This window comes from Muntiacus reevesi, chromosome 21, assembly GCF_963930625.1.
Source record: "Muntiacus reevesi chromosome 21, mMunRee1.1, whole genome shotgun sequence".
Classification (NCBI taxonomy): domain Eukaryota; kingdom Metazoa; phylum Chordata; class Mammalia; order Artiodactyla; family Cervidae; genus Muntiacus; species Muntiacus reevesi.
Window position 1 is genome coordinate 45,647,033 of NC_089269.1, and position 14,765 is coordinate 45,661,797.

General features: G+C 38.1%; 1 protein-coding gene across 2 annotated transcripts; it reads right to left on the bottom strand.

Moving 5' to 3' along the window:
• CCT8 (chaperonin containing TCP1 subunit 8) lies at positions 1-13,738 on the bottom strand. 2 transcript variants are annotated; one of them, XM_065913673.1, is made up of 16 exons: positions 13,582-13,738; positions 11,150-11,240; positions 10,396-10,475; positions 8,714-8,863; positions 8,064-8,244; positions 7,891-7,952; positions 6,848-6,985; positions 5,802-5,980; positions 5,019-5,085; positions 4,855-4,942; positions 4,648-4,763; positions 4,033-4,104; positions 3,788-3,952; positions 3,372-3,491; positions 541-645; positions 1-230 (listed from the first exon to the last, which is right to left on the bottom strand). In XM_065913673.1, the coding sequence occupies exons 1-15, from the start codon at positions 13,639-13,641 to the stop codon at positions 553-555; spliced, it is 1,662 nt and encodes a 553-aa protein (XP_065769745.1). In that variant the 5' UTR covers positions 13,642-13,738; the 3' UTR covers positions 1-230; positions 541-552. The 2 variants fall into 2 exon arrangements, with proteins under 2 accessions (XP_065769745.1, XP_065769746.1); XM_065913674.1 differs by lacking the exon at positions 541-645.
• Positions 13,739-14,765: the final 1,027 nt, after the last annotated feature.

A 14,765-nucleotide genomic window follows, 5' to 3' on the forward strand; every position in this document is an offset into this window, starting at 1 on the left:
TTCGATAGTAACATGTTTATTGTATCATCCATTCAAGGATACAAGATACAAACACAAACCACTTCTTAATTTAAGGAGAATATGAAAACATCAGGCAATTCCTATAGTACTACTACAAATACAACCTTCACCTAGAGTAAAAATGAAGCCATTCAGTCATTTTGGTCATCATCCCAGTCTTTCTTTCCACTTGGAGGCTTGGGCCCACCTGCTGGTTTTGCCATGATGATCTGCAAAACAAAATTCACAACAGTACACTTACAAACTCAAGCTTTAGAATGAAGAGAAACAATATTTTTCTGAGCCTGCTTTGTTATTAAGCAATCAACACCAATGAGCAATCTGTTATTACATCACATATGGAACACTAGCGTAATCTTGGTTATAATCCAGCAGGTGAGCTTTCGTTTTTGTGGACATTAACAGCAACAAAATGCACATTCATTAGCGGGAGGCCTTCTAAGACATGCATTTCAACAACCCAATGTGCAGAATGTGAGAAACATCTGCATGCATCACTGTCATCAATCAGTCTGGCACCTGATTTGCTATTTATATATGAGATTCGTCTTGCCAACCATCTTTATCCCAATTTCCTTGTGGTTTAGGAGCTTTAGGTCCACCTGCCAGTTTTGCCATTATAATCTAAAGTGGTTGATAGGTAAAATATATATATTAAAGTTCAACAATGATATTTCCTAGTACCTGAGAGCCTAGAAAATTAAAAAGTATTATTCAGTGACCTCATATAACCAACCTTTACTTTATTTCCTAGTAAATGAGAGCCCTTCAAGTACAAGAATTGTGTTCATAAACAAAAGTCCTAGCACCTAGTTGCCTGGAAACTTACATGCCAGAAACCTCATTTATCTAGAATGCACTTACCCACTATTTTACAAGTATAGCCATCTAGCATTTTTAAAGGATTTATGTTTGAACAGAAAAAGGTGATGGTTGCAGCTGTGGGCTCAAATAAATTTGGGAGAAGTTAAACATAGTTGGCTTTCCACACAGCAGAACTCTTAATCCCTGATTAGTACATATATATATATAAAACATCAAGGAATTTGGCATGAGTCTCATGCAACGAAAGTCATAAAATATCTTCACTACCACCTTCAATATCGTCCCCATCCCTTTTTAGAAGCTGCTTTCATAAAGAACTTGAAAGTCCTGCAATAACATTTTACCAACTGGGGATAAATTCAGATTGAATTAAAAGCAGTAAGTATAATTTTAGAACCTAAGTATACTTCAATTAAGGTAACAGACTGATGGGCCTCTTTCCAGAGTTTCTGATTCCGTGGATCTGGGAATGTGTATCTTTAACAAGTTGTTAGATGACAAGGATGCTATGGATTAGGGCACAATTTGAGAACTAGTAAACACCTGAACAAACACTAATCCAGCCCTACTACACTGTCCAATGCTGAAAACTTTTCAAGTCCTTTTCTAAAATCCATACTATGCAAAATTAGGTACAACTATACTGAAGAGTACAAGCTCATTAGAGTTGGATGGGTTCCTCAGATAGGTATGTACAGAGTGCTAATGGCAAAAACAATGAACATCCTCCCTTAGGGTAAAACATAACACAGCCTTCCTAAGTTAAACCCAAAAATCAGAAGTACCTGTGTGAGAAAGGCACTTGTGTTATTAATACTACTGTCCTGCTTGGCTAACTGACATGCAAAATATTCCTTACAAACTTTCACTGTGAAAATTTGCTGCTTATCCCATGCTTCAGTCTATTTAGCTTCTCCTGTCCCCTTCTACTTTTTCTTAGGGCCCCCATTATCTTTGCTTACAAACTCCAAAACCATTTTTTTCTAAAAAACAGTATGATGCAGACATTAAAATGCACGATTACTAAATCCAGTCCATGGATATCCAGTTCCATTTCTGGTCATCTCACCTAGGAAAAGAGTTCTTTACCAAAGTGAAATCTGTTTTGCTATAATTACAACCAACTGGTCCTTGCTTAGATCAATCTCCTTTCCATTTCTATGTAAAACTATTTCCTTTCATTTCTACCTAAAATTTGATTCTCCCAAGATTAATTCGGCATGATTTTCATTTAATGGTTTTCATTAAATGGATTTACACTATGCCTCTAGCAATTAAAATTTTCTACTCAATATTTTAAAATTATTCATTGGTTAATAATCACTCCTAGAATTCTGTAAGAAAATAATTTCATTAAGTACTAGAAAACACCTTTTTGAAAAATTGTGATTTCTGATTTATCTCAATTCAAAATAGTCTTCATCACTTTTCTTCTTTGCCTAATCCCTCAAAAATATTAGCAGAAATTCTATGATAATTTTAACACCTGAGGACCTTAAAACCCCCAAGACAACATTTGTCACAGAAGAACGCTCTTAACCACCAGGCCCTGTCATCTCCACATTTCCTTGGTGGTGGTACAGATAGTGGTCCAGACATTTCCCCTCAGATGCCCTCCAAGAACCTGAGTGGATGCCTGAAATAGCACAGTAAGAACCCTATATATATAACAACACTCTGCTTTTATCATCTGTACAAGTCCATCAATCAGGTACAGTAAGAATGTATTTAAGTTGGCAGCATCACTACTCCTATACTTTGGGACTGTGTGCTAAGTCACTTCAGTCATGTCTGACTCTTTGCGACCCCATGGACTGTAGTCTACTAGATTCTTCTGTCCATGGGATTCTCCAGACAAGAATATTGGGGTGGGTTGCCATTTCCTTCTCCAACTTTGGGGCCAGGAAGTAAAATATGTTGATCTGATCACTGAAATGGCTAAGAGACAGTGTACAGAACGTGGATATGCTGGATGAAGGGACAGTTCATGTCCTGAAGCAGGAGAGCATGAGATTTCATCACGCTACTGATAACGGTGTACAATTTGAAATATATGAATTACATTTTTCTAGAATTTTCCATACAGTGTCTGGCATAACAGATGACTTGTGGATAAAATGAAACCACAGAAAGCAAAACTGCAAACAAGTTAGAGAATACTGTAGTCTGCAATGTCTGCTTCAGGCTTTTATGACCCTTCCATATTCCATAAGGAACTTCCTCTTAAAAAGGGTTTTAAGAAAAAAAAGTCTTGAAAACTATGAATCTAAATGAGATTTATTTTACCCATTTCACTTCCCAAGTGGCAAAGGAGTCTTTCATTGGAAAGATACTTTTAAATTAGCTGAATCAATACTTTCAATAAAATGTAAAACTATAATAGAGAAACAAAACATTTTCGGGGGGCTGGGGGGGAGTACTTTACTTTGAATAGGAAGAGAACTGTGTTTCAGGCCCATGAAAATATACTTTGAACTACATAAAAACTAGTATTTTTAAAGATCAGTATTTAATTTCTCACTCACCTGATCCACTCTGAGAACAGTGACGGCAGCATTAGTAGCCAGTTTTATAGCCCAGTATTTTCCCAGGTAAGTATCTAGAACACCAGCTTCCAACATGTCCTTTACAGCAGGAACTTCAGCCTGTCAACACAGAACTGTTTTCATGCCTTCATTCTAAAGGTTTATGTGAAAATATTTACACTCAATAATAGAAACAGGGCTACTTATATAAAACCTAGAATAGATAGGCAAAAGTACTACCTTATATATACTATAAAGCAGAAGGATAACTAAATTCTCTATCAGACAAACTATGAAAAAGCTGTTAAGAAAATCCTGTGCTCACAAATCAGAACATTCTCTGATTTTCCTTTTAACGTCTATTTTTATGTTGTACATTCACAAAATAAAGTTCACTTTTTTTTTCTCCCAAATACCTCAATATCCAATCCAACGTTTTTATTTCCTTCTTGATGTACTGCATAGAGTTTAGAGATTACTTCATTGGCCTTAACTCCAGAGTTTTCTGCCAGTGCCCGGGGAATAGCTTCAAATGCCTCCGCAAACTTCTTAATGGCATACTGTTCAAGTCCAGGACACGTCTAAAACAAAAATGTGCTAGTTACTCAATTTTATTCAAACAACAACAAGAAAGTCAGTTTATACACAGAAAACTATATACCTCTCCATATGATGTGATCTGTTTGGCTAATTCAATTTCTGTTGCTCCACCTCCAGGTACAAGACGTTTATCCTATAACGTTTAAATGTTGTTTAAAAAAACAAGTCACCAAGAAGTAATTTCCAGTTTTCTAAATCTTATCAGATTCCAGTACTCCACCAAACTTAAGAGCTTTAAATCTGATTCAATTACAAATTTTATAAAATTCGAATTCCAATTAAAAAATGGAGTGATTTGGACAAGCTATCTTACCTCATCGTAGGGTCTCGTATATGAAAAAGTGAAGAATGGGAACAACACTGCAATTATCTACATTTTCAGATTCAGCACTAAGAATTTACTGAATAAGAAACTGAAGTGCAATAGAAGAAAAACCAGCATAAACTCTTCATGACAGTTAAAAAAGGAAGCCTTGATTTGCTGTTTCTTTTCATATTTCATTTAAGAAAATCCATCAGCAACAAACACTTAAATGGAGTCTTATGGAAAAAGGTGCTGTGCTTTACACAAGCCACTCATGTTTTTCATTTTGAAGTTCTCAAGATGTTTAGGAGTCTGCCAATTGTGTTTCTGAGGACTTAAAATTACTAAGTTACGATGAATGCTAATACTAACCCTTGTGAGAACTTTGAAAGTATTAACACCATCATCTACTGCCCTCTCTATATCATCCATCAGGTTGTCTGTAGAGCCTCGAAGGACTATGGTAGAAATGGCACCATCTTCCTTTTCTGTCAATAAATTAAATATATATTAGGAGATTAGTAAAAGAAAATGAACTCCCTACACATCACATACGTACATTTTACCATGACTACTCACCATGCTTAAACACAACCACTTGTGTATCTCCAACCTCTGACAGGTAAACACTGTCACAATGTCCCATTTCTTCAAGGACAGGAGGATTCTGTGAGAAAATGATTCTTGTAATAAAGTAATTTGAATAGGTTAGACTATCTTTTAATAGTGCCCAAAATACATACCAATCTAGGAAGAGCTGTAGCACCAACTGTTTTGCATAATCTTCTGAGATCCCACTTTGAGTTCAGCCTTTAAAAAACAAAACAAACACCTTAATAGGAGACACCATAGTAAAACACAAGAGATTAAACAGGAAACTGTTCACAGGGCCTCAAGTCACCCTCTTTCTTCCCTGAAGGTTCAAGCTCAGAATAGGTCTGGACTGCACTGTGCAATCCAGCCACTAATATGTTTATGGAATTACTGTAGAACTGAGAAAGTTCCCAAGTCTCCTTAGGATGTCAAGGGTTTGTAGTTGTAAAACACAAAGGATGCCCTGGCACATAGAAAACTTTTGCTATACTTTGGGCAACTGAATGTTCTGTGAGAAGGAGAACAGTGATTTCCTCTGCACATTATATTAAAAAAGGTGGGAACAGTTATGTTGTCCAGTGTAATTCATAAACAAAGTTATGTTCCTAACCCCACACTCTAGCTAACAGTGTGTACCAGATTTGTGTCTGGTCTCTTAAGCTCTTCCTCTTGCCTGGAACACTCTTCCTTCTCCCTCTTCAATAGCACCTGTTAACTGGTCCTTCAGCTCTCAGTCTAAAGGTATATTTGCTCAGAGATGTTTCCTGTTTCCCTAGACCAAGTGAAGTCCACTTGCTACATTATCTAATACCTCATACTTCCCCCTTTTAACACTCTTAACAGTCTTTATGGTGTGCTGAATTTATTTGTTCACTGTTTCACCACCCAAAGTCATTTACAACCTGGAGTAACAGAATGCAGTCCTCTCTTACCTCACCAACATGATATTGTATTTGTTTGCATAGTGAAGAGCCATGTCTGCCACTCTGCCACCCGTTACTACGACATTTGCACCAGTATCAGCAATAGCTTTGACTTGCGCATCCATGAGATTTTCTTCTCCCTTACTAAAATTCATCAATTCTTCAGCACTCTTTATCAACACTGTTCCCTAGCAAAATAAGCAAAGATTTTCTTTAAAACCATTTCATCACTTTGGTGTTCAAAGTCACAGAATAACATTAAAGAAACAATTTAAACATGCACATATTATGAAACAATACAAAATCTGTATGAAAGTAAGAGAAACGCAGCTTGCTCCTAGACCAACAACCTCTCCCTCCGCCACACTCAGCACTAACATATTTACTCTCTGACAGGCACTTTTCATGGAAAAATTATAGAGAAATTCTAAACTATGGGATGTCAGGCAGGTGTCCTGACGTCTGTCTTCTGATGTCAATTAGTGTACCAAAACAACACTGTGGTTCTCAAACTTTTTCTAAAATGTGGACTAAATGACCAGGCCCATCCCACCCCAAACCTGTATAACTTTAAAAATTCCAGCGATGAAATCAACAGTGATTTATAAACTTCAGACTTCTTAGTATGTATTTTCAAATACAAACTTCAAATTGTAACTGTTTCTAACTTCAAATTATGTTAACTTATTTTTGTTTCAGGATGTTACAGAATTTCAATGTTATTTAAAAAACTGCAATGAACAGCACGCAAATACTCATTTTTTCACTGAACATTTAACCTGCTGAATGTGTTAAGTTCTACTAGAAGTCAAGAACTGTTTGTTTAGACTGTAAACAATACTGTGTCACCATCTCAAGTTTCACTTCTTATTTAGTACGTGAATTAGATATTCAATATAAATATAACTAAAAAATAGACACAAGCCTGCAGTTTTCAGTAATTATGCCATATTCACTGGATTAAGAGCAAACTCCACCTCAAAATGTTAGAATCATTAAGACTATCTGAAAAGGAAGCCCAAATTTTCACCTTCAAGATTCTGAAATCTACATACCTTAGTTTCTGTTATCATGCCATCAAAAGGACAAGAGTACACTGCTATTTTTGCATCTTTGACAGATGTTACATCGCCTTCAGTTTCCTTCTTAAAAACCATGCCATGCAATACTGAAGAGGAATGCACACCAGAGCCCTGAGGAGTTTGATACCAAAATCATCAATGATTTCATGACATCAGGGATAATTGCCTGCTTCTGCATGTACCAAAAATATTCATTACTAAATAATGTACTACAGCAAAGCAGTGCTTCTTGGGGATGATACAGTGGTGGACATTAAAACACACCAGTCTGTTCATTGCAGGGATCACTGTGGCAATGAGCCACAGTTACAGACCTAGATCCTGCAGCATACTTGGGGAAAAATCAAAGGACAACTGCTCTAAGCCATTCATTCACTCAGCACCAATGTACCAGGCTGGACTGTTAGTGACAGGGACAGAACAGGGATCAAAGCCAAGTTTCTGATTTCACACGCACACCAGGTAACAGGGAAGGGAAGGCAGTGTATGGAATAGTCAGAATACACAGCACGTATATTAACACATACAGCTAATGCATGTACTTATGTAAGTTAAACTTGACCACATTAACAATCACATGTCAATGTGTAAAACCAATAGTTATATGTTTTACTGTATCAATCACAATTTTTACCAAATATATCCCTTTAGATATTAACATTAAAAGTATGAATTTTATTATAGAGCAACAGAAAAACTTGAACCACCTTCCAAATTGCCTTCTAAGCTCATTTTATAAGTCAGCATATATGAAGAGTGCCAATAATTAATACTTTGTTTATGCACTAAACCTTTCAACTGTTATGGAAAAATGATGACTTAAGAATACGTCGATATCCTTTTAAATTCGAACTAGTAGTATTACAATCTAGCAAGATCAAAATCTTACAATGAAGGCAGGAAGTAGCAAGTGTCTAAAACTTATGGGGTAAAATTTAGATTAACAGATTTCTTTTTGGATAAGGTGGGGAAAAAAAAGACCTATCTAGATAACATTTATGCATTTCTAAACTTACCAGAATCTTACAAACTCTGATGTTATCAACATTGAAATGGCCAGAGTCAGGAAAAATGGATACTGTTAAGAAACCAAGACATATCAAAAGATATATTGGGAAAACAGAGAAAATATCTTAGCCACATGAAGACATTTTAATTCTGGATTTTTTCATTTACTGATAATACTCACCACATGCCTGAGCTATAAGCTTGGCCAGAAACACTTCATTACCATACTGTTTACTCATTACGGAGGTGTGAAGTAGAGATGACACTTCTTCAACATCCCGTAGATTTTTCGCAGAACAACATACCAAATCAGGAAGAATCTCATGAGCTTTTTTGCAGGCTATTTCATAGCCTTCTATGACCTTAAACGTAAAGAGCAAAAATACTTCCTCAAAGGACATAATTTTGATGTGTCTTAAAGTATCTCATTTTGATAACCCAATGGATATGGTATGTTCAATAGAAGAAGACAAAGCACACTCCCAGAGTAACATTCACGGCAAAGCCTACTATTTAAGAGTGGAGGCTTTGGTGACAGCCCACATTCGAACCCCAACTGCCATTACTAGCTACTCGAGCAAGGTTTTTCTAACTTAAGGCTCATTTTCCTTATCTGAAACAAATTGGCATTACTTTTAATAGGCCCCACTCACAGGGGTTTTTTAAGGACAGAATGAGACATTGCATGGGAAGCACATGTACCACAAAGCCTGACACAGAGAAAAGTGCTCAGTGCTGGCTATAACTGTAGTACTGACTTAAGTTTGAAACAGTAGGTATACATACATAAGCAAATTTGAAACAGGGGTAGGTTTTAAAATGGTCACTCACCTCTGAAACTGACAGGCCAAGTCTGAGAAGCTCTTCAGCTAATTCCAGAAGAGCTCCAGCAAAAACCAGAACAAAGTTTGTGCCATCTCCAACCTCTTGCTCTTGCATGTGAGAGGCCATCACAATCATTTTTGCAGCAGGATGTTGCACCTGGTAGAAGGCGTTCAAATTTAAATAGCAAGTTAAAACATTTGACCCTGAAAGCAATACGAAAATTTTTCTTTCCATTTCTTCTTAAATTAGCAGACTCCAACCTCCTATGGGTCAGGTAACTCTTCTGATCCCACCTGTAGTGTGGTCACAAGACAATCCAGGTCCCCTTAGACCCATCAGCACGAATGCACCACCATAAATGACAGTAACTTCACAGGGCACTTTCTTTCAATGGTCAGTCACTGTATGTACACTGTATACATAAGGTTCCTAACACTATTACAAGTTCACTAAATTAAAAAACAAAGTAATTCCAACCTAAGGCACTTTTAAAAAAAGGCTTCAGAAGTGCTAAAGTAGATGTCATTTAGCTTGGTGATAAGTTTCAATATTTATGTATATCCTCATTGAAAGGGATTATCAATTATGGTCTAAAAAAAGAAAAATATAAAATATTCTTAAAGTGTATCATAATTTTAAGTGGTCCTTCCCTAGAATTTAAGATGTTTTTTAAAGAAATAAGTAAGGAGTGACAACTGACAGCACTGAGAAAACTAAACAGCTGACACTGGTTTATTATGAGGATAACAGCCCCATCATACTTAAATAACTTCTGAGAACATCACAGAGTACAATGTTAACCTTCGTAATGACAAGTCCCTCCATAGCTATCTCATGGATCTGTTTTGTTCAATATTATTACTTTAACACTATACCATTATTTGGGCTTCCCTTGTGGCTCAGATAGTAAAGAAATCTACCTGCCATGTGGGAGACCCAGGTTCGATCCCTGGGTTAGGGCACGGTAACCCACTCCAGTATTCCTGCCTGAAGAATCCCATGGTGGGCTATAGTCCATGGGGTCACAAAGAGTCAGACACAACTGAGCAAGTGACACTCTCATATCATTATTTAAGAAGCTGGAGAAACGTTAACTTATCTACGGAGTTCTGACTAAAGAATTAATCCTGGTGCTTTAAGAAAAATTCCGAGACCGAACATATCCTTCAATTAGCAGCTGACTGAAGAGTGGTTCTCCATGTGTGATCAGGTGCCAGACTGTCCTCATAAACCCGCTGGCAGTTATCTATTCTACAGACTCTATACCATCAAAACTGTAGGTGAACAAAACAAAATTCCACCAACTGATTTAATTTCACAAACACAATTAAAACAAACCCATCTTAAAGTATCAGCTGTTTCTACATTATGGAATAATTCACTTTAGCACCACGCTCTAAAGAAGACAACATTCAATTTGATAGTATCAGCAAATATATATGTATATTTTATAACTACTAATCTCTTCATAAATTACAGAAGATTTTAACAGGAGCAAAGATCTTAAACATAAAGAGGATTCTCTATAATTAGGAATATCTATATAATGAATTTTCAAGTTGGGAATTAAAAAAAAAAAAACTCCTTATTATCCAATGTGAATGAAATAAAGGTTATTCGATGTTAGAATACACTGAATTTTTGACATCACCAAAACATTTCTTGTGTTTTTAAAAGAAATAACTTACTTCTAGCTCTCTTAAAATAGTCGCTGCATCATTTGTCACAAACAACTTCTCCAGGTGGTTGATAACCATTTTGTTCATTCCTCAAAAATAGTTAGAAAAAGAAATCCATCATCACTCAAACCATTCTCCAGACACCAAAGAAAATCCAGTCAAGAAACACAAATCTGCTATCCATTCCTTGAAATAACGTTGTAAGAACTCAAAACATACTACCTATTCTTAAAGCCACAGCCCAATGGCTTCCCCTGCTTGCACACCTGTATTCTTTCTTTCCTGCCAATTTCATATTTTTTGTTCAATTTAAATTATATTGACATGTACAAAGACTAAAATTATTTACTTGAAAACATTTGTTTTGCTTATTCCATAAATTTATATCAGTTAATTCAGTTGATGGTGGGAAGCAAGAGACAATTTTTCTCCCTTAAATTATGTCATTTTACGTAAGAGAACCATTCCACAGCTGTAACAATGAACACTAGGTACTACCTCAAAGGTGAAAGCACCATAACTTTTCTATCCTCTCAGTAGGACAAAAAGTAACATTTCGATTCCAACTTTTCTAAAAAGATCTGAACTGCTGATTAAAGATTAGAAAAACTGTACAGGAGTTGTGAAATAATTTTCAACGCCATACTGTATTATGGCTAAAACTCTCAATTTACACATACTATCCTCAAACAAGTTTCAAGGAACGATTACACAAAATTCTATCATAGTCCTGTATTTTTTAAAACATGAATTTAGAAATTACCATTTGGTCCGTATGCTGTGCGAGTTGTCTGGGCCAGCTCCTTGCAAGCCTGTATGTTCCTGTACACAGCCTCTTCTAACCCTGAAAAATGCTGGAGAAGAAAACTTCTGATTAGGCAGGACAGTGAATCTCAATAATTTCTTCATCTGTAAAATGGGAATAGTAGAACAGTACCTGTCTCAAAAGACTGCTGATGCTATCAAGCAAGACTGATGTATGTAAAGCATGGTGTTTGGTGTTCCTATGATACCATAGATACCACTGTAATCTATGATCCATAGATTTGTCCACTAATTGAATGAATAAAGCATGACATTTTTAGGGACCATGGGTACCTACTTACACACCAAAGCATAAAGCCTATAATTTTTTAAAAGTGTGGTGAGAAGCGCAGAGAAGAGCGCTAAGGCTGATTAGAGAAAGCATATGAACCACTGCAGATAAAAATACCTTTCCAGGGTCTACCAATTCTTTCTAAAAGCTGACATGTGGTATGAATATGATAAAACCTGAGCATTGTAGAGTCAACAGATCTATGTTCAGAGGAAATTAACATATTTACCTTATACATTTTTAGAACTAAAGCATACAGATTTTGAATTCTCATTTGAACTGAAACAAACTGCTCATTTGTACACATTAATTCCAATCTGCATACACTGAAAACTGAACTGCTCACAGTACTCAAATTTTCAAGATTTACAATGAACTTCTTTTAGCCATGGGATTTACCTGTGAGTCTCAGACAAATTTCAAGAGCCTACTGTTCATGTGAACATTTTTTAAGAGCTGCTTTGCCTGACAGCGTAGGCAACTGCCAAGAGTGGTTATTTAAAATTTAAGTAATTAATTAAAAACTCAGTCTCACAATTGCATTAACTGAAAACACAATCCCACAAAAGACACAGTTCAACTGCCCAGTAGCTACATGTGACTAGTGGATACCACACTGGATAATGCTGATTCAGAACATTTCCATCATAGCAGACAGACAAACTGCCTTATACTCCTTTTCCCTCACTCCCATTCTCTGAGGAACAGTCACCTCTGACCATAAATCAGATCCTACCCAACGGTTCAAAGACGTCCCCTCACTCTTAGGATAAAATGTAAATCCCCTGTGAGGGCTACAAGGTCCTACACCCTCTAATCCTTGCCAACAACTCTTCTAATTTCATCTCTTACCATTGTTTTAAGATGTCAAACTCACTTCATCCTCAGAATTTGGTCCCTTAGCCGGAAACATTTCTGCCTTTAATCTTGGCCACTAAGCACAGAGCTGAGAGTTCTTTCCTTAACATCTTATTTATTGTTTTACCCCAAACTTTCCTTTTTAATTTTTTTTAGAGGTGCACTTCCAATTTCATTTGTCATTATTTGAAATTATCCTTTTTGCTTATTTGGTCACTTATTATTTCCGCCTCAGAAGAATAAAAAAATATTGACACTTCCCAGGCTTTTAAAAAAAAAAGTGAGTTCATGTCATTTTCAGCAAAGCTCTTTCACCAATTCTTACGGTAAACCTCCTTACCTACTAGAGTCACGTTATCCCCAAAGTGCATCCTTGCCAACAAGAAACATAGTTCCCTCAAACTGTTGCCACAAATGGAACCACGCTATCTACATTCCTTTAAGCACAGAAAGTCTGGGAGACAATAGATAGGGAACACAACTAATAGAACATAAAAGACACATTTAACAATAGTGCGTCTAAGACTTTAAAAAAAAAAAAAAAAACCATGCTGTTAAAATTACTTTCAAGATCTCGCCGAAAAACAAAGGCTTTACTTAGGTCAGGGTGTCACTTACCCTGTGGGTTACAACTCTTTCCGTCCAATCTCCCCAATTGAAAGATGAGGAAAGCAAGACCCAGAGATTAAGTTTTACCTCAAGCTGACTAAGATCAGACCAGAACCCATTGGGATTGTAACTAAGGTTTATCCTACCATAATACACTATTTATGCGAACTAAATAGAGAGCCCATCATTTCTCATTTGCAAGAGTTGCCTCGTCCCTCTCCTCCCCGCTCCTGGAGCCGTTTCGCAGTACTCAAAGCACCTTCACCTACGTTATTTCACCTACTTCGCGCCCCCCAAAGGAAATCCTCCTCACTCTCGTTTTACTGACGGAGGAAAAATGCAAAGAGCGGCCTTCACACCCTGTGCGGCTACAAAGTACAGAACGCGCTGCCTGGGGCCTCGTCGCCCCCTCTCCTGGGCCCATAAAAAAAAAGAAAAAAGAAAAAAAAAAAACCCACGAAATGCCCGCGGCCCTCCGCGGCCGAGCCCTCCCGAGAACACCTCCCTTTCTGGAATCTTCTTTCCTCCGACCGCTATGTAGGGTGGGCACGCCGGGCCCGTTCGTAGGCTTCTTTTCTTGGCTGCGGCCGCCGCGGCTCTCCCACCTCATCTCCCCTTCCTCGTTTTCTTACCTTCGCTCCCTCCTTGAGCATCTGGGCAAAGCCCGGGGCCTTGGGGACGTGAAGCGCCATGACCAGTCTGCAGGGAGCCGTTCACGCGCCCTCTCAGAAGATCCCGGAGGAAGCGAGAGGCGCGCACAGCCTCCTGGGAACGTAGCGTGCGGCAGCCTCACGCTCCTCTTTTCTCTTCAGCCGGGCCCGCCCCTTCCCCCGGCGGCCTAGTCTGAACCCTCGCGAGAAGGAGCAGTTCGCGTCGCCAGAACTGAGTTGACGATGCTCGATCTGCTCGATCGATGATGGGGCGGCTCGACCGGGCTGGGCTTTCTGTCTTCCGGCCTACGCACGCGTAGGCTGCCTGGCGGATGTGGCTCGCTCCCGGATATTCAGTTCGCTTAGACGCATAGGCTCTGTGGTGGGGACTTTTGAATTTTGTCAGTTTTGTCCTTGAGTTTTGCCACGCCTTCCAAGAGTAGCTTCCTTGTAAATCTTCCAGAGCTCCCCACGATATCAGCCAGGTGGGCACCCCTTTTTTTCCGAGGCCGAACACCTGCTTTCATCCTCCAAATCTGTGGTTGAACTTGGGTTCAGAATTGGGCGCTGTAGCATCTCTGGGGACTTGAAGGTGATGGAAAACTACGTACTGAGTGCTCATATGTGCCAGGCCCCGTTATTTGCTTTATGTGCGGTATCTTAGCTAGTGGTCAATCTTTTATTAATTACTTCCTTTTGCAATTTACAAAAAAGATAGTTTGTACAAGATAACAGCGCTAGTAGTCTTAAAACTAGGATTTCTACCCAGATTAGATTGCAAAATGCACGTTGTTAAGCAACTGTATTCCTCTTTCCTCCTTTTTTTTCCTTCTGTTTTTTGGCCGCCCCACAGGGCGTGTGGGATCTTAGTTCCCCCACCAGGAGTGGAACCCCGCCCCCCCTGCAGTGGAAGCATGATGTCTTAACCACTGGAACACCTGGGAAATCCCTTTCCTGCTTTTTCTTGGAAATATAAACCCCTTTTACTTTCCCACAATCCTTTAAAACCTGGCCTCTGTCATCCCACATTAGTACATGACTGATTTCAAAGGACTGAATGATGGCAGAATACTTTAAAGAATAATTTCACACAGTGAAAGTAATCCACTCTCCTAGTAGAAAATATAGACAACTGAGTAGAACGTTTGGCTTGTCTTTTGTTCCTT

What these genes read in the sequence shown, in the direction of transcription:
- CCT8 (XM_065913673.1), bottom strand. Translation starts at nt 13,641, where the DNA reads ATGGCGCTTCACGTCCCCAAGGCCCCGGGCTTTGCCCAGATGCTCAAG. An exon ending in CTACAGCTCTTCCTAGATTG is followed by an intron (nt 4,943 to 5,018) that starts GTATGTATTTTG and finishes ATTTTCTCACAG; the next exon opens with AATCCTCCTGTCCTTGAAGA. An exon ending in AGATCACATCATATGGAGAG is followed by an intron (nt 3,953 to 4,032) that starts GTATATAGTTTT and finishes TTTTTGTTTTAG; the next exon opens with ACGTGTCCTGGACTTGAACA.